At 39.1% G+C, this 27,047-nt stretch overlaps 1 protein-coding gene across 1 annotated transcript in view; it reads right to left on the bottom strand.

Annotated features, from left to right (window-relative positions):
* Positions 1-16,400, bottom strand: part of LOC105560045 (matrix metalloproteinase-14-like) — a 134,236-nt gene extending 117,836 nt beyond the window's left edge. The window contains exons 1-2 of the mRNA XM_012008790.1: positions 16,282-16,400; positions 14,829-14,998 (exon numbers count right to left, since the gene is read on the bottom strand). Of these exons, the coding sequence (XP_011864180.1) occupies positions 14,829-14,998; positions 16,282-16,371 (260 nt within the window). The 5' untranslated portion in view covers positions 16,372-16,400. The remainder of the gene's footprint in view (positions 1-14,828; positions 14,999-16,281) is intronic.
* Between the last annotated feature and the right edge of the window lie 10,647 nt (positions 16,401-27,047).

Below are 27,047 nucleotides of genomic sequence, written 5' to 3'. Positions count from 1 at the left end.
TTATTTCCTTACTCCTACTCCTTACTCCAGCTTACTCCAGCTTACTCCATGTATTGTAGACCAGCCTTTAAACTTCCAGCCAATTTTTTCCCCGCGCAACGCATGCCCCATTTTGTTTACGCCGAAAGAATTTCGATATTAACTCCTGACTGAAATCGACAAACTTGATGCGAGCAACGAGATTTGTTTTCGAAATTGGGAAAAAAGAGATTAATACCGATGGGGAACGGGGGGGGGGGGGGTTAATTCGGTTTGCTGAACGATCCAGTGGCGTAAGTGGCGACGAACGAAGTGGCGAACACGATTGTAAGATGAAACTTGCGTCGCAGGCTGCGCAGGACGATTATGCGCGAGTGTGTGGCGCGACAAGCGGAGCGCATGTAGATAAGGTACGATACGAGACACGCAGGAAGAACGTTTCCACTTTCTGACATCCTGCGCGGGGTCACGTGGCAGAGTTAATAAATCATCCACCGGAGGAGCGAACTTAAACAACTAAGCGCGGTACACGACGACGGAGGATATAGAGAGCGACGGAAGAGGAAGGAGAGGAAGAAGGAAATTTATTGCATCCTACTGTCATCTCGCTGCCGCGAGAGCAGGGTGACGTGTGCACGCATTTTCGCCTGACAGCGATCTTCAGCTTTGACATCATTTTAATGAAAGTAGCGACGTAACATGTATATGGATCGCGAGAAATCACTTTTGTTTTTTTTTTTTAGACACAACAGGTGAACGCTATTATACACGCGCGCCATTTATTCTCCTGCGCTACATACAGTACTTTTCTATGTACTGCGGTGAAAACCATAATTAAAAAATTTACTTGCGTGCGTACACGCACACGCCATTCATTGGTGTCTTAAAAATTTTGAATTTAAAACGATAATCTTTAAAATCTTAAATTGAAATCAACTAGGAAACTTGTTAAACTTTTGCAAATTTCAAACTTTTAATTCCAGAAGTCACACTGTTTAAATTTATAAATTAAAAGAATTGAAAACTAGGAAAGTGATCTATTGTTTAAAATTTCTGCAACTTTACTTTTGAAATCTTTATAATATTAGAACTGTAAATTTCAAAAATTTCTAACTTCTAAATATAGAAATTTTCCAATTTTCAAAATTTTACAGTTAAAAAATCTAAACTTAATAAAATTTTTTATTTTGCACTTTTAACTAGACGCATTTTACAATTGCGCATCTCTCACACCACAGTGAAATTTATTCACTCCGTTTTCTTGATCATCTAACAGTCGACTCGTGCTTTCAAATTCGTTTCAGCCTTTGGAGAATTTGTAATAATCGCGTTAAGCCAGCTTATCTTAATTGAGACGTTGTTGGTCGTCATTCGGTGAAATGCGGAGGACTCGCGCAAAGGATCAATGCAAGCGAAATACCTGGAGCGAGAGACGGATGAGAGAAACAGGACGCAGCAAAATGCAGCAAAAGAGACGGACGGTGAGAAAGAGAAAGAGAGAGAGAGAGATAGATAGAGGGAGGGAGGGACAGAAAGAGGCACAGAGGGTTCGTGTCAAGGGTCGAAGTTTGCGCAACGCAAACCAGCCTCTCGCGGATAACGCAAACAAGCTGGAAGACAATGGAGCACTATGACAGATCGTCGACGACGAGTCCTTTGTCCGGGATTGCCGTGGACTCTGCGGACAATGGCGGCCAATCATATGTCGCGCGCGATCGAGAGACGTAACCCATTCACGCGCGAAAGAGAACGAGTGAGAGAAAATGAGAGAGAGAGAGAGGAGGGAGGGAAGGGGGGAGAGACTCCAATTCTTGCAATAGGATTTTCCGACAGGACGACGCGAGGCTTAATTGCCAGAAACAATGGAGATTATTGTGGCCGGCCCGTAGGACGCAGAAGACCTCCTTTACCTCTCCCAAGAGAGTCCCTTTTCAGACCCCTCACCCTACCCGGGTCCCGCATTGCTTCTCGCAGCCGGCACATCGCGCTGCAACGCATTAACGGCTGTTAATGGTTACGTAATGGTCTAATTATCCTGCCACGTGGTTGAATTACGCGAGAGCCGAGAGTTTCTGAAGGAGTTTCTGAAGATTCTCGAGGCATTCTTTTACGTTGAAGAATACAATGAGATACGATATATATATATATATCATATACATTATATCTATATATATTGCCAGTAACAATTCAAGAGTGCTTCCTTCCAGCTGCAATATATCGCTACTATTGTGCAATGTATTGGTATAATCGCTGATTTTGAAATCAAATAAAGTAACGTTAGCGATTGTGCACGCAATAACCACAGTATTTTCACTGTGACCCTGTCATGGTACGCTACGGAGTTTTTTTTATGGATATATGGTAAACTTGAATAGTTTTTCCCTTGAAAAACTTTGTTATACTTCTTTTTATATTGTTTCTTCAGTCAATAGTTTAACGCATTGCGACATGTTTATTTGCAATATATTTTTTATCGCGTTCAAACATTTTTCGCAAAATTCAAATTTTTATCTCTCCGTCTTTTTATCCCCCTGCCATTTCTCGATTGGCAACAGCCGGGAGTAATAGTTTATTATATCTATAAACGGATCGTGTGCTCTTTCATTTCCTCCTGAAATCTATCAATCCCCAAGTCACGATGGTGCAGAGCCGTCAGAAATTGTCTGATTTTTAAGGGTTCATCACCCCCCGGGCGACGATATGCTCGTCTCTCATCAGTATGGCTGCCACTTTCTCGTTTCCTTTTTATCGCGCTCACGCGCACATTGCTCATCTCCCGTCTTCTTTTTACTTTCGACCTTCCTCGCTCGCGTCTCGCGATCAATGATCCCTCTTTTGGATTTTACAAATCCCTCTAATGTTGTAGCTTTACGGAGGCTAAAAAGGTATTAACTCACGACGAAACTCGTTATCTTGGAACGCGCAGCAAAATTCCTTCTATCAAATTCTTCACGTGAATATGCATATTAATTTTCATACTAATCCAACCTTAGTTACATGATTCTTAGTAATTTAAATCTAGATCGTCTTTTTAATGTTGTCCCTACATTTTCAAATTTACAATCTGTGCGTAACGCTTTGCGATATTGACACAACGAGATAAGTACAGGTTATTGTAAAAGGTAGGATGAAAATTTTATGCAAGATGGTACGGCGCTCCATATCGCAGTCATCGAAATACCAGAATCGCAAAGAAATTGTCAACGTTGTTATTTCAATTTTCCACACGCAGTAACCGATCCACTTGGAGCGATTTCGTGCTCGCGACTCGTTTTCTACCGAATTTAACAAGGCACGTAACGACTGCCATCTCCTCATGTATTTCTCACTTCTCGCCGAAGCGCCGACGACGACCCCATTGTCCGCGGGAAATCGACTCTTGGCCTCGCTATATACTTTTACTGTAATCCACGAAGTATCCCATTCCCATTTCGCATTTAACTCCCATTTCGGGCATTTCCGATCGGAAATTATTTCGCGCAATCTCTAATGCGAAAAGGAACTTAAGTGAAAACAGGAAAAAAGAAGTTAAAAATATATTTTTTAAATTTATCGTTGTAATGTAAAAGTTCTTCGGAAATAAATTACCACGCGAAAAAACTTTTTCATCCCTGTTGTTTTTGCTCTCTCCGCGCGTTCAATATTGTAATCTTCGTCGAGAATCTCTTTCTTTCTCCTCTTTCAACGAGCACATATATTGTATATAGAAAGGTAACATCGGTGTTTTCCATGAAAATTTATTGGATCGATTTATGTCGGAAAGTAGATTAATCGAAGTTTTCAAACGAGATTAACGAGAGATTAACGAGAGCCGACGACCGACGTGGTCGAGGTTCCGATTGCTGGAATTCAAGTTATTGGGTCTCGCGACTGTGATTACGGCCGTTTCGACCACGCCACAATCTATTTTCCGGCCGCCGATGATGATTATCCAGCCATCGCGGTGAAATTGTGGGAAATAAATTAGGCACACCTATCTAGGTAGAGACTTGGAATCTCCAAGTTCCTAAATAAAACGGCACCTGCGAATTTCTCCTCTACAGACCCGCCGTTATTTCTAAAGTACATAAAACGGGGAAAAGAGGAAATTATTGAAAAATTAAATCACGTTTGTAAAACGTATATATGGTATCCTGTTTCTAGAAATTATTATTACCTGTAACCAGCCACATTAATATGCAGAAAACTTCTACTTTTGTAAGTAAGTCATCATTAATATGCGGTTGCGAATTTACAATGTAACTCGTAAACTTCTCGGTAGTTAAAACCCCGAATTCGCTTAATGCATATTCGCGGTTAAATCCGTATCTCTCCGAAACGCAAGACTTTTATCCCGAGGCGAGCAGGCGAAAGTCGAGAACTTTGTGTCCCGGTGAGTAAAACGGGATTGTCCGTCGCGAAGTCGGGTCAATTAGCGCACTTACTCGAGGCTTGACCTTTATTTTCCGCGAGTTTTTAATTACCGCGTGGCACAAGTTCCACCAGAAACGCTCTCGCTCACACATACGCGCGAGAATGAGAGAGACTTTAAAACAGTGCACTGGCAGGACTCCTTAAACTATACTCATCCTTCATTTAACCAGCACCCCCATGTCCCTATTTTGTGTCTAGCTCACAAACTCGATTCGAAACTGACGAAGCAGGCTGACGTTTAAGTTAAGTAGGGAAATCTGGAATAGGGTGAAACCGATAAGAATTACAAAATACCAATTGTTATAAATACGTTGTCAGGAGAATTAAATTATAAAATTACTCCACAAATGTATAACAAATACATATGTGTGTACTAAGGATGAGACTTTTTCAAGAGATCGAATTCCAACAAACGGATTAAACAGCTACTTAAAAAATTATACTTTATACACCTCACATTATTTTGATTATTTTATCATTTATTTTGCTGTCTTTTTACTTTCAGTGTGCTATTTGTCAATCAATTCTTGCATTTGTAACTTTCTTTTAACCACTCTGCTTTTTACAACAAATACGAAAACAGTTTCGGACGGATTAAACTGTTCTTATTTCCATTACAAAAAAATATATAATCGCATAGTTGCATTTATCCTCGGAAACGTAAATTCACGTGTTACGTCGAGAAGTTTCGTTGTACGGTGACGTGCGTTGAAGAGCGACGCTTTATGAACAGCAGAAACTGGTCGTTCATCGCGGGATTTAGCAAGCCATTGTTTGAGACGCGCCGCGCCGCCGAAATCAACATTCCGTGTTTGATGTTTTATTCACATAGAGAGCCATAAAGTCCCTGAAAAACGTGAAGAACGCATCTATATATATTATATCATTTTACCATAAGGCTGACAATTTTGATCCAGTGTCAATCAAGTCATTTCGAGATTTTTAACACAGAGAGATTTTCATTCAGCAAATTTTAATCTCGTGAGTTTTCAATTTTATGTAACGGACAAGCCAATGAAAACTGAATCTAAAACGACTATAAAAAAAATGATAGAACGAGAGAAAAATCTGCACGAGGAGTAAAAAATTTTCGCGTATCCATCCGCGTATTCAGGACACACCGAAGAAGCACAAGAAAAAGAAAAGACACACCTATTGTGAACAAACATTATTTTTCTTTCTTACAGGTGAATTGGAAACGCTCGTATCTATCTTGTCTTATATTTCTCGGGGACTACGTACGTATCTATCTTATTTTCAAAAGTGTGTAGTTGCTTTCCTCGAGGTAAAGTAGAGGTCAGAGTATTCTTGGAAGTTAAATTTTACCATAATTTTTTTTATGTATAAACTCTACGGTATTAAAAATAAATAAGTAAAAATTAATAAATCATTTCTTCAAAAAATTTTGCTAAAAGTCCTGTATAATTCATAAAGTCAGAAAAACAGAAAATTGATTCTGTTCCTCGTAAAACTGATTCTGCTGCGTTTTCTCTTAAAACAAAATTACATACTTTTAAATATTTGAAAAATTTTTCATATCGTATTTTGTTTCCTTGCCATCAAATAACTTTGGACGATTGAAAAAACATTTTTCTCCCAATATTTTATGTAAAAACTTTAGATTACCCATTTAGATATCGCTTTAAAACACTAATTTTGAATAACTTTTTTGAGTTTGTCCTTTTAAATATTAAAAAGTCTTTAAATCAATATTTTCCGACGTGAAAATATTTCGTAAAAAATATCGTTGTCGAAATAATTCAAGTGAATCGCAAAAATCTAGTCGTTAGAATAACTCACAAAGCTCCTATTATCCCGGCATACTTTCCAAATTTTCGCATTGTAAATAATTCAAACGTCACGAATAATGGGTATAAATTTTTCCGTGCGGGCGAATGGAATCATATTCATATATCCAGGACTCGCGAAATCTGGACCACGAGTATGGCGCGGGCATAATCCGCGAATACCGCGAATATTGTGTAGGTTTTTCCCGGATCGGATATCAAGAAAAATATTCTCGAGGGAACGTGCGGTCGATCCGAACTCATCAATTTCAGATGAAACCATGTGTATAGAATGCCGCCCTTTGTGAGTATATGGATCGCCCAATTGCCCTTTAAAGCTGTTGACATCTGACCTCGAAAGAACACGCCTGCCATTTTCCGCGTATAAATGTCAAGCTGCAGTAGCAAAATAAAGATGTATCTTTTTCGAGAAAAATCCACAAACGCCCGAAAAAAAACAACTTTTCTCTAGAGGCTTTTATGTAATTGTTTTCGTTTAACTCGGAATTACATTATCAAAAGGATTACTGACTTAAAAATATTAACATATTAAAACACGCTAAGCACATTAAAGTAAACGATTAAGTAGAAACGATAAAAATGTAAGTCAATTAAGAAATGCCACTTATCGGTCAGAGCTGAGTTTGAAGCAAGTATACAAAACTTCGCACATTATTACGCTTCGTCGTAGCCTAACGATGTGCCGATGATTAGCATTTCTTAATTGATTAAAAAAAACTTTTTTCTGCCATTAATAATAAGTTTCATAATCTTTAAATCCGTCAGTGGAAAGAATTTCTAAATTAATTAATCTAAATTAATCTAAATTAAAAATAAAGTAGGTAAGCCTGTAGCTTGGCGAACTGCGAAGAAAAATTAATGAATAAAACGGCGTTTTTGTGCAATATACGAATTTTTAATTTATAAATGCATTGTTTTATGTCAACACGGGAAAAATGTGGCGAGTACGGCTGTTATTGTAAGGCGAGAAAAAAGAACGTTTAACATAAAGATTTGTATAACGATTATGTCCCTCTTTTTATACGAATAAATTGGATAGCCGTTAGCTGGGCGACTGCCAACGGAATGGCGACGCGGAGGGCGAGGTCCGTGAGAGAAATGAGAAAGAAAACATGTAGGAAAGAAAATTGCACTACACACATTGTTTCCCTACAAATGAGCCTATTATTCGGCCATCTATCAACCGTGCGCGAATTACCAATAACGACAAGATGTTCCTTATCGATTTCGTTCATCGTAGCGCCCCTAATAGCCTTTGCGATTTTTAATCGAGACTTTTGCAATTCGCATAACTCACGCGAATTGCAAAAGTTCGCGTATCTTTAAGTGTTTATCACACGTCGTATTTTCATATCCACTGCAGTTGCTTTGATTGATGGCTTCAATTTCGAGAACACTCTCGCAAAAATTTCCTCGTATATGTATTTCCGATTCAATTTGCACCCCCGACTCTCTTTCTTCCGGCACCAGCACACGGAGGGAAACGCCATAAAGCGGCGGTGCTCCAGTTTCTGGCTGGCAAATTTCGCCACATCCGTGTAAAACGCGCGAAAATGTTTCGCTTACGGCAGGCAGAATGAGCTACCATTTCAGCGTAATGCGCGTAATATTTCTAAAGCGCGGAATCATACGGAGCTTTTGTTAAGAAGCGACTTAATATAGCGATTCTGTCACAGAACACTTTAATAGACTCCGTAAAAATATGGGAGAAAATATCTCAACGCAATGATTAAATTAGATAGAAATACTTAAACCCGTAGTACGTAAATTAACTAGAGAAAGTTAATGTAATTAAAATCTCTTATTGTGGCAATTGGCGAGATAAAAGGAAGTTTCACAATTTTTCAACAGACATCCGTTTGTTTTCCGCGATGTTGAATATTCCATTACACAAAATTGCATGTAACGTAAACTTGACGAAAGAACTCGCTGAGAAAAGCCAAGATTTCCGCTAACTTGGTTAATTTCGCTCGTAGCGCGACGTCCGGCTGAGAAATTTTTCCCGTACTCCCCAGTCATCGGGCAGTCTTCTTTAATGCATTCAACTTGGAAGTCCTGGCATCCGATATCGAATGAAGTTAAGTCGAGAGATGGGGCGCCAAATAAAAACAGAGAAAGAGAAGGAGTGAAAATAACAGGCCAATCTTTGACCTTTTCGCGAAAGAGCTAAATTTCGTGCCACTTGGGAAACGTATGACGCCATGTAAGTCGATACTTCTCGCGTTGCTATTATCTGTCGATTTCTATCTGAATAATTCGTGAGCGCCTCGTTTATCGCCGTCATTAGGAAAATGTTTATTTATGGCTCTTGAGTGTTTTTACGGCGCCGCAACGGTAATGGACTCGCGCTAATTATTTCGGTGCTCATTGTATAAAGAGCAAAAGTTTGAACAAACCCACTTTTTAAAAAAGAGCGAAAAACGGATTTAAGTATATTACCACCCGAAATATTGTTATGTAGCTCTGAAAAAAAGTAGCGCGTTTTATTTTCCAACGATAAACATATGCTGTCCGTATACTTAACAAAAAAGGCAGTTTCATATTTTCTAATAAAGAAAACAAATTACTTTAATAATGAGGTAGCTTTCGATTGATATGTAATTTCCCTCTACAAATACATCAGTGATGTAGCTGACCAAAAAAAAAGAGATAATTTTTTATCGCTCGCACCATGAATACATTTTGTAAGGTAGAAAATCAACGGTGTTCTCGTTTCTTCCTTTACTCGAGATTCTTGCTCCCGCGCGAATGAGCAAAAGTTTTTATATCATGTTGGAAATGCGTCTCCGCCCGCTTTTATGGAAAGACACGTTTCCCCGATATACTCGCAAAGACAAACACGGATCAACCGCCGACTTTCAGCATCGGGGATTCGTTCTTTATCTCTTCGAAGTCCAGTTGACTGCAACCGTCGTGTAAGACGGCAACGAATCCCACTATCCTTCCGCGGATCACGTAGTCAACCGTGGAAACATTTTGTTCCGTAAACAGTGACAGTTCTTAAGCCAATACTGCATATAACGTATCCATTCTGTCCAGTGAACCAAATACAAATTCTCATATCACCGTATTCCCGTATCATGCGCGATATCGATGTCGCGGAAGCCCGGTATACATATAAATGTCCGTAAATATTTGTCGCTAACAGTTACCAATTTTAAAATACCATAATATTGTTGGAATTTCAATATTTCATGAACCATTTTATCTGTAAAAATGAACAATCGCTTTTCAAATGTGATATAATAAAGATATTCGCGAAAAACGTATTGTTGCTTTTTCATCTTCCTCGCATTTCGTGATACGCGTATGAATGTTGAAAATCTGTTTTGAATTAACTTCACTGATGTCCTTTACTTAAATACAATTTAGAAAGGAAAAACGGAATTCATGGGGATGAAGGCTCATAAAATTCACGTTCGAAGCTCCAAAGACGTCGTTAATTTCAACGAGCTACTCGCTCGGAAGACCGTGGGGAAAATTAGCGGAAGTGCCGTCGCCGTTAATTTCTTCCCCCACACTAGCCATTAGAAGCGGCGCTCGTTTCTACTTCAATTTTTTGCCCGTATTAAAAATCGCACAGCACTTAATCGCAAATGAAAGAGAAATGTAATTTCGCCTAATCGTAAAAATAATTCTTAAGAAGCAACAGCATGTAAGTAGATGTAATATATTCTTACCACAAAGGAGAGTCGTGCGTGAGAATAGAATTTTCAAGGCGAACCGCAAAGAAATGGACGATTAAGCGCCCCAATTAAAATTTACGTACGAAGAAACGCGTATCGCTGATACTCCTCCCCTTTTCTCTATTTCCTTTCAGTTTATCAAAAAGAAGTAAAAATGCGAATTATTAATGTAGAATTGCGCACCTTCGATGTACACAGAGTGTCGCGAGCTCTTCCCCCCATAAAAATCACGCATCCTTCTTTGACGCCACGCGCAACGAGAGGAACAAATAGAGCCCAGTTAGGAAGGCAAACGAACCCTCATTTTCGACGCGCGAAAATCTGCCAAATTTGCCCCGTTCGAAATCGTACACAAAGGACCGGTTGTCCGGCTCTGGCCTTTTCGCCAGGATTCATTGAATTCACGAGGGAATCGTAGCATGATAACCGGATAACGAAGTTAATTGCTCAATCCGCCCAATCTATGTCGGCACGCACTTTAATTCGGGTTCGGTCGCCGTGGGGCTTTCCGGTGAGAGTGAAAATTACGAGGATGCTTTTCACGCGCAAGTTCTTTCCGTCCCTGCCGTCGAAGGGCCCGGTTCGTTAAGGTGGCTAATTAACGTTTCGAGCTCACCGTAGGATTTGCGGTAATTAGCATACGCGCGAATATTGGCGGCCGCGCTAAATATCGCGCAAAACCAGCAATAGTCGCGAAGAGCGCAACGGGACGCAAACGTGCTTTCAACAATGTACAATTGAGTTGGCGATAACAGCGATAACAGACTACGGATTTTAAAGAAGTCTGGCAATGTTTTTCGATTCGATTTCAACGGACTTTGTCTGTTAATTAATACAGATAATGCGTTTTTCTTCTGCCACTATTTTAACGTTTCAGAACATTAGGCCAGTGTTCATAGTCAGATCTTATATTCAAGGCTGTCTCAAGATCACCTTTAGATACTCGGTAGCCAATGAAATGTTCCGTGCAGCATCTTTAGATAAATTCAAGACGGTCTTGAATATAAGATCCGACTATAAATATCGGCCCTAGACTATTCAGAAAACTAGAAATCACACAAGCTTGCAAATTGATACGTAAATACAATTAAAAAAGTAACGATATATTGACGTAAGCAGACCTAGCGTAAAAGCAATTTATGCGCAATGCATATAAGTTGAAATTGTATCATAAAAATAAATCTTCGCTACGTTATTTTAACTTTTCTATATTTTATCTTTTATATTGATTCCTTTAAAGGATTACTGAAAGGATTATTATTGCTGAAAAACAGTATTAACCAAGCTAAACGATTCTACACTTTTTATGTTAATATACAGGGTGTACCTAAACTGGCGAAAAATATTTTAATAGCAAGTACTTCGTAACAATGTGAGACAAAAATTTTAATGTGAAAATGTCGAGGCTATAATAGTTTTCAAATGGGAAAAGTTTAAAGATCTCGAATAACGAGGCTAGAATTTCTCGCGCAGGGATGGCAAAGTGGCAAATTTCACTGCGAAGACTTACCACCTTAATCAAATAAATACGATAATGACAGCTGGACACATATCAATGTCGATTTAAAGTATTAAAGACAAACATTTTAAACAATTTTTATAATTCGTTACGTTTCACAAAGAGAAATAGTTTTTTAATAAAATTCCTGCATAATTTTTACAATAGCTTCATTGTCAAAGATGTGCGGTTCAAGGCAGCACCTTTGCTCCTAATCACTTTGCCATCCCTGAGCGCGCGAAATTCTAGCCTCGTTATTCAAGATCTTTAAACTCTTCCCATTTGGAAACTATTGTATTATGGAACATATGGAAACTATAGCCTTGATATTTTCGTATTACAACTTTCGTTAAAACGTTACAAAGTACTTGTCATTAAAATCTTTTTTCCCCAATTTAGGTACATTCTGTAGAAAAACTGTAGTATTGTAGAGGCTTATGTATAAAAGTAAAATAATGACACGATAAGTATATTCATATACAATACAAATTAATTCAACAAATCAATGTAAATGTAAATAATTTCATAATTCGATACTTTGTTTAATTAACGCGGCTTAATTATAAATCAATAAAATCATGTCTATCGGTTTATTGCTAGAGGGTGCCACATGATATACCGGAGTGGAGCCGATACTGCAGCTGTTCTCCATATCAACGCGAATCCGTTAGTTCTCTGTGGTACCGGCACGATTCGTCAACAGAGATATCTGTTTCATCGTCGATAAACGTTTTCAATACGCACTCGTAAACGTGAAAAATAATGAAGTCTACAATTTTAACCACATAATAAAGAAATAATCAATTAACACCGTACTTACTGATAAATCTAAATCACCACGTGAACGCACGTCATCGTTAAATGAGCAGAACGTATGCATACATTTAGTTTCTTCTTTAAACTTTTCAATATTCTAATTTTATCTAAATCAAAGGAAAATAAAAGTATTGTATATTGTGTTTTGGCACATCCGTTTTCCGATCACGTCACTGAAATGAATGATACTAATTCGCCGAAAGCCTTTTTCACGTAAACTGTACAAACCTCCACGAGAAACCACATTTTATTTCAAAAAATTAAACAAGGAAAGCGTTATATGTTGAAAATGAAAAATATATTATATGTATACTAGGAACCACTGATGCGTTTCCACATAAAGTGCACATATCAACACATACATGGAAAATGTATATGTATCCTATGCTGTTGGAAAATTTGTTTCCTTGTTAAAAAAAATGCCGGTTAAAATTCTTGTGTTAAATGTTTAACACATTCATGTGTTAATTTAACATATTGCTCTTGTGTTAATTAACCTCAAATGTAAAATTATTAAAGTAACTAAAAAGAAATGTTAAAACAACACAATGTGTACTTATTTTTCATCTGACACAATACATACCCAGTGAGAAATGATTCGTCGATCGACGTCGAAACGACGTCGAATCGACATCGACACCGTCGAATTGACGTCGATTCGACATCATTTCGACGTCGATCGACGAATCATTTCTCACTGGATATATTCTATTTTATTAGTAACAAAATTATCTGTTAAAATTTACAGAATAAAATGTTGATTTAATTCCATACAACATAAGTGAGAGTCATTTCGAACCGTCATTTCACTTATTACATCTGTAAAATGTAAAAGTTACATTTTTCAAATTCATTTTGTCGTTAAAAATATGTTAATTACACAAATTAAATACACAAAATTTAATTCCAATCACTTTGAGATCTGCATTTGTTTTGTGTTAAAATATTAACAGAGCATTAGTGTGATTATTTAACATATCCATATTATGTTAAATTAACACAAAAATTTGTGTGGACCGTTTGGGACATGTGATATATGTATATTAAATTTAATACAAATTTTTCAACTGTGTACCTGTGCCTAAATTCATATGGGAACACTGAGAAAAATGTCCGATTAAATATAATCGGATAATCCAATTAATAATAACAAGTGGATATATCCAATGAAAAATATGATCGGTTTTTCAATCAAATTTCATCGGTAACTGAATTTCATCGGATATACCCATAATTTAAACGTAATCTGACAAATTAACCACCGAAAACGCTATTTAATTGGTTTATCCGATGGAAATTTTTCTCAGCGAAGGCATCAGTGATGCCTAGTGCACGCTAGGAACCACTGATGCCTTCCCATATGAATTTGTGCACACATCAACACATTTTTACATTTTGCATATGCATACATGAAAAGTGTATGTGTGTTCCATACGTGCCTCAGTCATACGGGAGGGCATCAATGATGCCTAGTGTACGTTTTCGAAGGCTCGAGTATTAAAGTTAGCGGCGTGTTCCAATAACGGAGAGTGTCGTGTGTCAAGAGGAGCGTGTGTAAACACCGTCTTGGCGCGCTAAAGCGTTCCTAATCCTCTCAAGAAAATGCTTATGCAGCAATTTCGCCGGTCTATTCGCGCGGTGGTCTAACAATAAGAAGATTCGCCAGTTGGCCGGATACCAACAATGTCAATGGCATTTCCGAGTCGGGTTAGCGCGTTAATGCGGGGCGAGGTCCCGACACGAGGAAGCCCGCAATTACGGGACCAGACATCCTGTTTAGAGCGACTCGGACCAACAGGTACCTCACGGATGACTTATCGTCGCGTTGAGAAGCGCAGGATATTATTATCGTTCCTCGAGCCGCGCCGCGAATAAATCCGTCCGCGCCATTTTTCGCCGCCAGCGCGAAAAACGTGTCGTCGCGTGTCGACAACGCGTGACTAGCAACTCGCCCTCGAATGCGTCCTCGTCGACGAAATTATACGGATTCTTGAGTAACGATTCTTCAACCGGTAGGTAAACCGCGCAGCTTTGCTCCCGACTCTCACGAACGAGAATTGAAACGACGAATCTAACGATACAATGGAGACATTGAAAAATTTTCTAAGCCAATTGTAAAAATTATAGTTACACGTTAAATAGCGAGAAATCTATACGTCGTTAGAAGCGACAAGAGCTCTCAAATTTATATTACAGATATAATACAAAGTTTCTAAATTAATATCACGAGGCAAATTGGCTATTTATGACAGCATTGTCAATATTATTCGAATATTATCCCAACGTTCTTTACAGAAGCATCAAATCCGCGTTTTTAAATATATCGCTAATAGCTGTTAACACATTTAAAAAGATAATGCTGTTTTTTTTATGTTATCTATCCTGATTCAAATATCTGGTCATATTTCGCAGTTCGCACTATCAATATTATTCGAATGTTATCCCAACGTTCTTTACAGAAGCATCAAATTCGCGTTTTTAAATATATCGCTCGCTGTTAATACATTTAAAACGATAATGCTGTTTTTTTTAATGTTATCTATCTTGATTCAAATATCTGGTCACATTTCGCAGTAATACTCTATATTCCATTAAGATTACCCTATTACTTTAATAAGGTGTACTTACCTCCAGGTGAGATTTCGATACGGCCATTGTTGTCCGTGGATGGTGAAACGCTTATGCCTCGTCTTGGCGAATCTGATGTCGGGCTGATCCGGTAATCCGCATCTCCTGGACTTCATTAACTTTTTCGTCGCCTCGTCGATCTCCCCCGTCACAGGAATACCGCCGAATTTCTGAAAATTAGAAAATTATACACAATTTATTAGGATTTAGCGCAATTGCACGAAAGTAAAATTTTGTTTCAACAATGTGCAGAAAGAAACATGAACAACCTCGTTCATTTTGCATATTATTTGTAATCGACATGGAAAAAAATCAAGAGATGCTCAGAATTTTTAATATAATTATTTGCAAACACATCTCAACTACTCTTTTTTGTAATTAGAGCTCCCTCTGTTTTCTATAAAATTATTATAAATCGAAATAACACGTACAAAAATATCTATATTAAGAATTTAGTATTTTCATTCTCTTCACTTGTGCTCTACATATAAAAAATTGTTCAATATGACACTTTTTAATAAAAAGTCAAAGTGTAAGAATCAACAAATCTATATTTCACTGTTTTAATCGACATCTCGAGAGTTCCCTTTCGCGTAGGCTTTTCCTGGAAGCATAATCGCTTCCTTTAGCGATTCTGAGTCTGAGAAGATCTGTTTTTATCTTTTTGAGCAGAGATAAACGCTTTCGAGCATTTCAACCAGAAACGCGCCCGGAATCTGACAAACGCGATTATCGATAAAACCATCGAGAGACGTAGTCTACGAATGGAACCCGAACCGAGGCTTTAGACCTGAGATTAGAATGTCCGAGGCATTCCGATGCGTTTCATTTCGCGTTTGAGTTTGATCCCTTCGATCAGCAATCCGCTGCTCTCAGACAATGGTTAGGAGGAATGCAGACATTTGCGAGGGAAATATAGTAAGAATTTCGCTCGGCGCGCTCGCTCAATGAAGATTTACATGAGAATCGGGAATAAGAAGGATATATGGCGGCATTCGACAAAATCCCTCGGGACATTTGCCCCATTTTCCTATTTCTTTCGACGGGACTCCCATCGATTCGCGACAGCTTCCGGAGAATCGGCGCTTCCGAGATGAATATTCTCAAGGAACAGAAATCTTCAGTCTGGTGGCCTCGCAATAAAGCCCTTTCGGCTAATTCTCGCGTTACTTCAAAATACGCTACATTACGTAACGAGAATAGTAATTAATCTAGACTAAGTAGCAAAAGGTTGGCGTGCGATTAAATTTCATTTAAAAACACGCAGGAATAAACGGAATGCTTCAATTACAGTTCTATGATTATACATTCAAATTGCGTGGAAAATTCCGCGCGTAACGCGAAAGAATGATATTTTAATAATAAAATTGGTAATATTAAATTACACGGTCCCTCATTTGTTTCTTCCCGCGCGATAAAATCCCGTCTCTCTTTATATCATAATTTTGCTTACCTGCAGATTTTTTATAGCATCCCTGAGCTGATCCTCCGTCCTCAGATTTCCTGTCTCGAAGTCGGTCTGAGGTAAGTAACCGAATCTCATGAGATAATTTTGCTGCAACAGAGAAAGGAAAGAATTAATACGGCAATATTAAATACATATACCGAATTAGCGTTGATACATGGCAGAGTTAAAATTAGATGTATATGAAAACATATCCTTTCAGGTTTCTTAAACGATCTTGCGAAACTTTTATGCGTGAAATTTACACATTATCAAACAGCGAGACGCTATTCTTCCTATTGAGAGATCAACGAAATGTTGTTGATTAACTCGCAATTCAGAGCCGGTGAAACGAAATCTACTATACTCCGCATTGAGAAGTGAATTTAACCCTACGTAGGACGTGTTCGCAAATTTACAACCACTCTACGCTCTCGTGCGGCAGGCTGTTAATTTATGCACATTACCGTGATTACCTGCCGACCGACCTAATGAGAAATAGTTCAGCAAGTGTGCATTATCAGATCGCGCATGCGGCGCCGATTATTACGGAATGATAATTCTCTCTTTCTCCCAGCGATTGATTCGTCGACTGGGCACGTCGACGGTTTATCGAGTCTCATGTTGATAGAAATCGCGGCATAATCCTTCCTTCTCCCTTTACATGCTGCTAACGAGCGCGAAAACGCGAGTGGATCGCAGTGGAAATTATTTTGCGACACGAGATCGTTACCGTAACGAGGATAAAAACGTGCGCTACGTAACGCCCCGATGTATGTTCGCGTATCACGGATGTGCGTGCAAATACAAAGTGCTTATTTGCACTTAGCCGTATCGATTTATCCGCGTATATCGTATCGGGATAAAAATTGCGGCAACCAGCTGGAACTGGAAAAACATTCAATACGCTCGAAACTGCGGAAAGGAAAATATTTTTCGAATCGTTTTCATAAAACCAGTTCTGTTTTATTAACCTGTCACCTGTGCGCCAATTTTATTTTATCACTCTCTCTCTGTAATAGACACATATTGACAAAGAGTCGACTGATAGAATAATAAACACGAAACTTTCATTTCGCCCGAACACAACAATGTCGCTCTATCGATTGAAGGATTAAAAGAACGTCAATTATTAGACGTAATTAATTAATCCGACACATTTATTAACATCGTAAACTGATTTCTTCGCGAATGAAGAATTTTGATGGATGCTGGCCTTTTGGCCTTAACGTTACTGAAGCATGACTTCGTCGACTAAGCCTTATAGATGGAATAATGCGAAAATTGCGAATAGTTTTCAGAATACAATGCACGCGAAGGCCAAGAGAGAGAGGTGAAAGATCATAAATTCATGGAAATTCACAAGACATAAACATTCATTCGCAGGCCGTGTCACGGTCAGTTATTCCGCGTTAAATATTCTTTTTAGGTCGTTACGTAGACGACCGTAAACGCTAAATTACAGGCCGCGAGATCGGGAAAGGCTATACAGGGTTTACGAAGTATACATATATCATGTTACGTAAAACGTAAATGGAATATTGTATATGAACGGACTGGCTAAACGCTGTGTGCGCAAATTTGTACGGGAGCGTAGATATTTACATGGTTGGACGGAGAAATTAATTAGGACCAACCTAAATGTCTATTAATGACTATTAAATTATGTTATACCGCCATCTTGCCTAGTGTCAAATAATAATACATCAAAATAACCGTCGGCGAATTTGGTTGAAGAAACTTTTTCCCACTGTAAAATTAAATTACAAATTTAGCGTACATATATTTACGTAATCCAATAAATGGATTATGAATAACGCGGAAATAATTGTAAAAGCAATTTTAGGGCAATCATGCGTTCTAATTACGCTCATAAAGAAATGAACTATTAAATTACAGACGAAGAAGAAGAGAGGGGGGAGAACAACTTCCGGATAATTCGAAATAATTGCTGAACAATTTGCAATTATCCGTACAAATAATCTTAAGAGTAATAATCGATTATCCACTTACACTTAAGTAATTTTCACATTTATGTTTTTAAATACTTATTTTCGAGCAGTCTACTGTGGAAGGCGTCTTGAGAATTTTACGCATTTAACTGTATATTTCTATACCTTCGTAGTTCGTTTTTATTTCATAGAAAGTCCGGTTCTCTTGGATTTTCACGAATCGCTAATCTCCCCAATCTCATTTTCCTAATTTAATGAGTACTTCTCCCGGCAGAAGTGCGAAAAGGAGTAGGGTGGGCGTAATTTCGCGGATTGCCGGCGTACTGGGGTCGCCGCAAACTTCGCGGAAAGCGTCCGTTGAGATGACGAAACGGTCGGAAGTCTGTTAGTCGACACGTGGCGAGGTGCCGCTATCTTTAGGGGTTCCTCGAGTATCGCTCCAGACAGAGGAAGCGTCTTGTTCCCGACCGCCGTCGTCGCCCGCCACGGGAACGAATTCCGATTCGTGCCAGGAAATAAAAAATAGCTCGCGTTCGCGCGCTGCTCCGACATTTGGCGGAAAGAAACAGAAGGAAAGGAAGGTAAGAGAAAACGCCGTTCTTGGCGAACGTTCGAAAGAAGGCTGGATAAAACGGGCAACCAAAAGAAATGCGAAACAATTTACTTTGCTAATTTCTAATGATTCTCCAATGATAACGAACAACACCGTGTAGATCCTCCTTCGGATCCAACTGCAAATGACAATGGAAGCGAAGGAAGCCACACTTTCTCGCAGAATACTTTTATTTTACTTTTTATCGAAATATCACATAGATTTTATAGAGCAGCGAAACGATGCGATACGCGAAAAATTGCCGGATACGAGTGACAGCGACAATTTCGCTCGTCTTCGCGCATCCTTAAAACCTTTCAAGTACCAGCGATAAATGCGATGTTCTACGATGTTCTCAACAAAAGGGCCTTTGAAATCGCGGGATGTCATTAGGACGATTGATGTTCGATCCTCCTTTCCCATTCAATCTGCCGGCTTTCAGACGTTTCAATTCTATCTGTCTCTCAAAGCGCATATGTATATCTATACGTATAAAAAATAATATTTATAGCCTGACAATAAAAAAAATGGACCAAGAAAGTATGAGCTGTGAAATTGTCTCGTAAAAGTTCCTCTTACAATATTCATGATATTGAAAATTTACAGCCTGACAGAAACGACACGTTTTAATGCCAATTTTTCAGATGTAAAATATCTACAGAACGTAAATTTATCTATCAAAATATTTTACGACAAATCGTTTTAAATGTATATAGATTTTCATTAAAATTGAACACTAAAGAGTTGGGCAAAAGTATTAATAACACAAATATTAATAACACAAGATACCAAAAAAATGAAAATTGAAGTTAAACTAATTTAAGTCAAAGCCATAAATAAGCGTTATTGAATCAATTTTACGTTTTTTCTTTAATATTATTGGTAAAAAAGATTATAGTTGTCATTGTTCCGTTCGACGCCTCGTGAAGGAAACGTTTGTTGTACAAATATTTCATTTACTAACGTTTCGCGAGAGTGTTCTTCGCTTATCGCAGCTTCTTGTTTCTGAATCCCCCGGTACTTGGTATTATATTATCGAGTTACGATTACGGGAACAACCAAACGAGTCAATGATAATCAAAAGGGCCAGAGATAATATTACCGGAAGACGGCAACGTCAGCTACTTAGTAAAATATCCGCCGAAACAAATCGTTTGACTCGAGAAAAATCATACAGAATACATATGTATGAAATGAAGAAAATAATGCGCGAAATACTGCCGAGAAATTCCTTTTATCTAATTGAATATTTAACTAAAAGAAATGATTTGTGCAACTATGTAAATATATTTAGTAAAAGACAGAACTATTTCTTAAAAATATTAGCTCGATTACAAGCTTTTCGATAAATGATAACGATGTAAAAATAAGTGTAATTTTCAAAAGTCTTAAATTTTATGACTATTTCCACAACTATTTCTCTAATCAAATTGCCGATTATGTCTGCAACAGTGAAATGTTTAAGAATTCAGTGGAATACTGGATCAAGTGTGCTTTCTATTGCTCCACCCTAATTTCCCCGTGTACCTCTTCAAACTGAAGTGTACCGCTCCAACTACCTCCTTTATGACGTATCACGCGCTCCTCGCCATGTTTCGCCGAGGCCATATAGAGCGGCCTGTAAACGCGCGAACACGCACGTGCGTCGTCCACGAGGGGAGACACGCAAGCAGTCCGCGGAGGGTGCCCGTTAGACTTAGGCCGTGTTTGGTCATCGAGCACGCGAGATTTCTCCCGCATTGTTCGCGGATCCCCTTTGCTTTGGAGAACCGGTTGCACCGCGCACCACGTCACTGCTCGCTTACGCCGCCGTTTAAGGCGGATAAAATATATCGAGGAATGTCTCGAACAAAGAGATATTTTCGGTCACTCCCCCTACCAGCCCCCTTTATTCTGCCCGTTGGCCTTAACGCGTCGTCCGTGTGTCTCCCTGACGTGGCTCCCGGATATTTCTCTCACATACTCAATCTTTTCGTAATCCCCTCCGTCATCTTATTTCATTACGAATACACAGTACCCTCCATAAGTTTGGAAACACCCTATATTTTACAGATAAGCAGTGGCACAGCAGCGATCTGTGCACAGGTTTGGTACACGTATATCACACGTCGTTTAAATAACGATATATATTTCCATTTAGGACTTTGCAATGTTTGTACATGCTGAAAATATATCGGATGATTATTTGGCTGCACCGACGAACTTGTTCGCAAAGAGCGAATTACGGTGGAGTGCATCTCCGGGAGATTCTCCGGCAAGAATGGAAACGTATCCCGACTGGATCTCTGCAAAAAGTTAATCCATCGCATAGTCGCGAGTACGCGAGGCAGCCATTAAAGCAAAAGGTGGTTGCTCTGGAGGAATCCAAAATTTAATTTAAATCTTTATTAAAAGCTTGTCGATACGTACGTGTGTATCTTCGTTTTAGTTCTCCTCAGTTAAATAAACGCAGAGCAAAATACATCGATTTTATTATGTATTTCTTTCATATTACACACTTTTACTAAGTGTTTCCAAACTTATGGAAGGTACTGTACACAGAGAAAACGAAATAGCACAAACTGAGAATACCGAAAGTGAAATATTTCGATTATCAACTTGCAGCGAGCTTTCTAGCAGAGTGCAGGAAATAGCAACGTGGCGACTCGTTACGATAAGATCGCAGCAGTACGAGCGGCATATCGTCAGACGACCGGGGAAAGATGAATTAAAGTTCACCTCGCGCGCTCCCCCATTAAAAGCGCTATCGGCGGCGCCAATGAACCCTGGTGCCGCCGAACAAAAGGGCAAGGTCGCGTCGTTTGTTACTCCTGGGCATCGCACAAGTCGCGCTTATCGGGTCGCGGTAAGAAGAGAACTTCGCACGGCGAAGAAACTCGGTCACGGCTCCCGCGATAGCGCCGACAGGGGGGAAGAAGAAGGGCAACGAGAGAAAGGGGGGAGACGCGTTTCGCGGATGAACGCGCTTAGATCATCTTCGGCGTACGACACAAAGAACCCGCACGTCGAAGATCGAGATCCTCGGCGGGTCGCAAGAACCTTAAGACATTTGAGATAACAGAATAAAAAAAGTAAATAATGGAATATTGTCCGTTCAATCGAATTTACCGACGACGCGGCAGACGGAATAGGCGAGCGATGTAACTCGCTTGTTCGAAAATTAATTTAAAAAAGGGAAAAATTCAAGAATAGGAAAAGAAAATTCAAGAATAACAACCTCGAGGGGCCCGCGTTGCGTATTTTGTCGCGCCCTTCAGTTGTCACATGAAAATAATCGGCTCTCCTTTACACTCGCATCGTAGCGCAGCTGGAACGGCGAATCGTCAGGTACGACAATCTCAGAAAATACCGCGACCGCAGTCATAACGGGCGGAGAATTACAAAAGTGGAGATTTCTTTCTCTCGTCCCTCCGCGGCTCCGGTCTCTCGGTTTTCTCGCGAACGCGTGAGGAACGTACGCCAGTTACTTTGCTTATGACAGCGGAACACAATACTCTGGTTGAGATGCACATTCGCGGTCGGATGGTAGGTCGCCTCTTGGAAAAGTCTCTCGCCTTTGTGCCCGTAAGACAGCGTGTATACGCGCATGCATATCCACGTGGGCGTGCAGAAGGAGAGCGTTTCGCCTTTGATGTTCGTCCGAATATTCATTTGGCCTTCCGCGTTTAAGGGGACGAGCCGGCAAAAAGGTATCAAATTTTAGCGGCGTCACGTTTCGGCGAAAAGCAAATTACAGACTTCTATATCGACTTTGACTAATATTCGTTGTGCATGTCGAACCTTGCGTATATAATAAATGTATTAATTTTAAAATAAATAGTCCCGTTCACGCGGCACTGGTCACATTCAAATTATAATGGAAAATATATGCTTAACATGAGAGAGAGAGAGAGAGAGAGAGAGAGAGAGAGATGCTGTATAATTAATATTTTTTCATTTATATCCCATTTGAAAGGGTACGCGTTGGTTGTTACAATAACAAATATGTTTATATTAAAATATGTGGATTGTAAGCCACATTATGAGGGAGATTTGTTGAAATTAATACAACAAATATACGATTGATACCTTGCGAAGCTTGTGAAAATAATTTAAAATTAATATTTCACAATTTATCTCGCGGAAAATTGCAGATGCCGATTATAACGAATGACATTATTCACGCCTATCGAAATCGCCGTTTAGAAATAACCGAGGAAGTAACATTGTTTCTTTTTTCCAGAGGAAAATGATTCGCAAAGTATAAATACGCGGGGAAGTTGGTCGTGAGCCAATCTATATTTTTCAGGGTTAACAGGTCCATTAATGGTGAAGTCGAACTTGCAGGTTGACTTTTCTCCGTCCTTCCTGGGAAACGCGCGCGAGTGCATGTTCTTGCGCGCCTTCGCGTCGCGCTGTTGAACCGTAACGGCGATGTTTCCTCAGCCTTTTCACCGCGCCATGTTGCGAGGCGTGACTTTCGACGTCCGTGTGCTTCCGTAAACGACGGGGTGGCAAACGACGTGGCACACGAGCGGAAAAACGGGACGGCAAAAGGCCACCGAGGCGAGAGCGTCTGTAAAGTCGATCTAATCGCGTCGAGCTAATCGTGTGCACGTCGGTATATCGCGCACCCAATGCCCGTATGCGGACGCCGCGTCGTTTGATTTTTCGCCGCGCGATTAAAGCGAATGAGAAAATTATTTTCGGTTTCTCGAAACAACGAGAAAATGACACACGGGGTTTCGTTGATTTTTTTAAATAATTTCCCTCGGTTCTCTACGATTATTTCTCTAAAACGTTAATTAATTAGGCGCGAAGACTCTATTTACACTGACAAAAAATTTTTTTAACTGAACAAATAGATTTATTTAAAATTATTGTTTTTTACTAAAGTAAATATTTATTCTATTTAAATAAAAATATCAAATTTCAAGTAAAAAAATGGACCATATCTATTTCTTCTAAACGTTTGTTTCGTGTCTATACTGTTTTTTCTATCTTAGATTTTATACTGTAGGTTTACAGCTATGTTAAGCGTCGTCTACAATAACCGGCGTAAGCGTGGAGTAAGAAGTAAGAGATAGGAGTAACGTTTTTGGCGTAAGCTGTTTACGCCGAATCAATCTACAATACGGTGAAGTAGGTGTTGTAGGCATGCGTGAAAAGGCGTAAGAGTAAGAGTAGGCGTAAGAAATAAAAATAATTCATTTCGCTTACGCCACGATTCAGGTGAATTAAACCGGAAGTAACTCTCTTCTTACTCCACGCTTACGCCGGTTATTGTAGACGACGCTTAAGAGAGCTACTTCCGGTTTAATGCAGCTGGATCATGGCGTAAGCGAAATGAATTATTTTTATTTCTTACGCCTACTCTTATAAGCTTATAAGCTCTTATAAGCTCTGTACTACACTGAAAAAAATTTCTGGTTGAATATGAACGAATCAGATAATTCCTTTAGGATTTACCAGAATTCCTTTAGGATTTACCAGAATTCCTTTAGGATTTACCAGAATTCCTTTAGGATTTACCAGAATTCCTGTAATCCTACAGAAATTCTGGTAAATCCTAAAAGAATTCTGGTAAATCCTAAAGGAATTATCTGATTCGTCCATATTCAACCAGAAAATTTTTTCAGTGTAGTACTAGTACATTTTATTGATTCCCCTTAGGGTTATCAAGGCGTTTTTGAAGGAACGTGCCCAAACCTCTTATAACACCTCTGTCTATATCCACTTCGCTATGTGGCGATCGAACGAAAAACCAACAACGTTTTTGTTTGGTTTTGAACCCGGGTCTTCGGATTACCAGACCAGCGCACAATCCTCTGCGCCACGATCGCCACAAATTAATTCAAGTAAATGTATGTATTATATTAAGTAAATTAATTTAAATCATTGCATTTTCTACATTCAAATAAAGATTTCGTGCGATATAGAATACTATTCATTAAATGAAATAATTGTTTTTCTTAAATAAGAAATCCAATTTTCTTCACTGTAAAAATTACATCTTAGTAAACATTTTATAGAATTGAAATAAAATTTTTCTAATTTAAAATTATCTACGCTTTGATATTTAATAAATACTTAAAGTAAAGAACTGCACCGTTTAATTTGTTTATTATTTTTTAAATTTAAGTTAATAAACTATTAAGAGCCACTTAATGAATAATTTTCTTGAGTAAAGTAACATTTTTGGGGGTTACGATATTTTTCTTATCAGTGTAGTCATTCGTTGGCACTTCCTGATTGAATTGTACACGGAAAGAATTTTCTCTTAGAATGTATCTTGAAAATCGTAACAACACGGCATTTCGAGGAATTTTATGAGAGAATTTGAAATTTTACCGTACATTTTACTAGTAAAATGTTACTAGTAAAAAAGAACTTTATGAGAGTTTTCTTAAATTTTACCGTACATTTTATTAGGAAAACTCTCATAAAGTTCTTCAAAATGCCATGTTTCCAGCAAACACCAAAGTAACAGTTACATAACATCGATATAACATTAATACAAATGTAATGTAACACGCGTTATGTTACATTTACACTGATGTTATGTACTGTTACTCTGGTGTTTGCTGGGTTGTCCCACGATTGCAGGATTTTCAGGATAAACTTGAAGAGAAAATTCTCTCCGTGTATTTACATCAATTCGCTATAATTCCAAATGGATCCGCCGATGTTATTACATCGCTAGAATGCATTTCAGAAACGTAATATGTAATACCGTTATGAATATCTTTTACGAGTATTTACGATCGCCCGATACATTTACGAGATATATAGAATGTAATAAAGACGGCGCGCGCGGGTCGGACAGTGTTGCATTTTATTGCGCGAGTGCGGCTAATAAAGAAACCGCGGAGAAATGCGGCGACCTCGACGCACGGCGGAAAGAAATTGATAAAAGCAAAGTACAAAATGCACGGCCGGGCGAATCGATAGCTCCGGGAAGATAATTTCGAGGTCCCCGGGACAATAAAATTTATGGAGCACGCAAGTTCACTGCGGGGAAAATTCAATCATAAATAATGAGCTCGGTTAATATCGATTGAACTCCGGAGAGTCCGACCGGAGGCGCTAAATTTAACCGCGAGCTGCAATTCGAGGAAAACTCGAGGAAAAATCGACGAAATAGAATTACGGTAAATTACGCTAATGCGTGATATATGACTATTAATAAAGCGCTGTCACAATTTTATTGCGCTTAACTTACATTTGTTCGACTAGTTATATCTATCGCATCTAATTTATCACAGTTTTATCTCTCTCAATTTATCAAGTGCTCTGTGTACTAACTAAAGCCATTTACTGCATTATACCTTAAATGATTGTGCAATTACGACTATCCTAGGTTTATTTGCTATGTCGCGATTAATTTATTTTCTTTCGATTTGCTGAAAAAGCTCCTTACCAGGGGTGCAAGAATTAAACACTCATTTCCTGAACACTCGTTTCCCGAGCGGTTTTGCTTCAATCTACGCGGACAACGCGTTTTACCCACATTTTCTACAAGAAGGTCTCTCCTGAAATTATGGAAATTTTTCATATACGTATACAGTAGACAGCGCGGCATCGCATAAATAAGCGCAACGTGTCGTCGTAATAAGCCGCAATTTCGAGAGGTATAAGGTTGTTGCGATATGCCGCATTATCATCGCGGTCGGATGCTTCAGTTAACGAGCGCCGCACTCGCGCGCTTTCGCGAGCAGATGAATGCAAAGCGCATCTGTATGCACGCGGAAAACAAGAGAGAGAAATGGAGTCTGAACGAAATGCAAGGAGAGGAAGAAGGGAGGAGCGGAGAGACGAAAAGGAGAGAGAGAGAGATAACTTTCGACGGCGAGCGTTTCGTCTATTGAACGTCGTCTCGTGCCGCTGCAGTTTCGCGTATTAAAAGTCTTCTAACGAGAACCAATTCGATCACCCGGCCGGCCACTTGACCTCGTTGACCCGGTTTCCGGTTTGCCCGCGATGTCCTCGATGCCTTCCTCAAGCGCCGCGTCGTCGTCGGTCCGCGACGGTTCTATTCTCACCGGAGCATCAAACGCGGACGAGTGATTCTCCGGATTTTACTTCAATTGCCTTTACATCGGCCGGGCTCTTAACGATCCTTGGAGCAGCTTCAGAATTGTAATATTGAAGAAACGTTCTTTGCGCCAGCTTGTATGAAAATTACTGTCTGTGCCACGCACGTTTGTGGAAATTTACATAGATCTTTCGGAACAGCGTACACTCTCGCACGA

Source organism: Vollenhovia emeryi, unplaced genomic scaffold, assembly GCF_000949405.1.
Source record: "Vollenhovia emeryi isolate VEMERY1.0 unplaced genomic scaffold, V.emery_V1.0 DF939243.1, whole genome shotgun sequence".
NCBI lineage: Eukaryota > Metazoa > Arthropoda > Insecta > Hymenoptera > Formicidae > Vollenhovia > Vollenhovia emeryi.
Note: the sequence above shows the minus strand (reverse complement) of the source record. Positions and strands in the feature narration are given on the sequence as shown.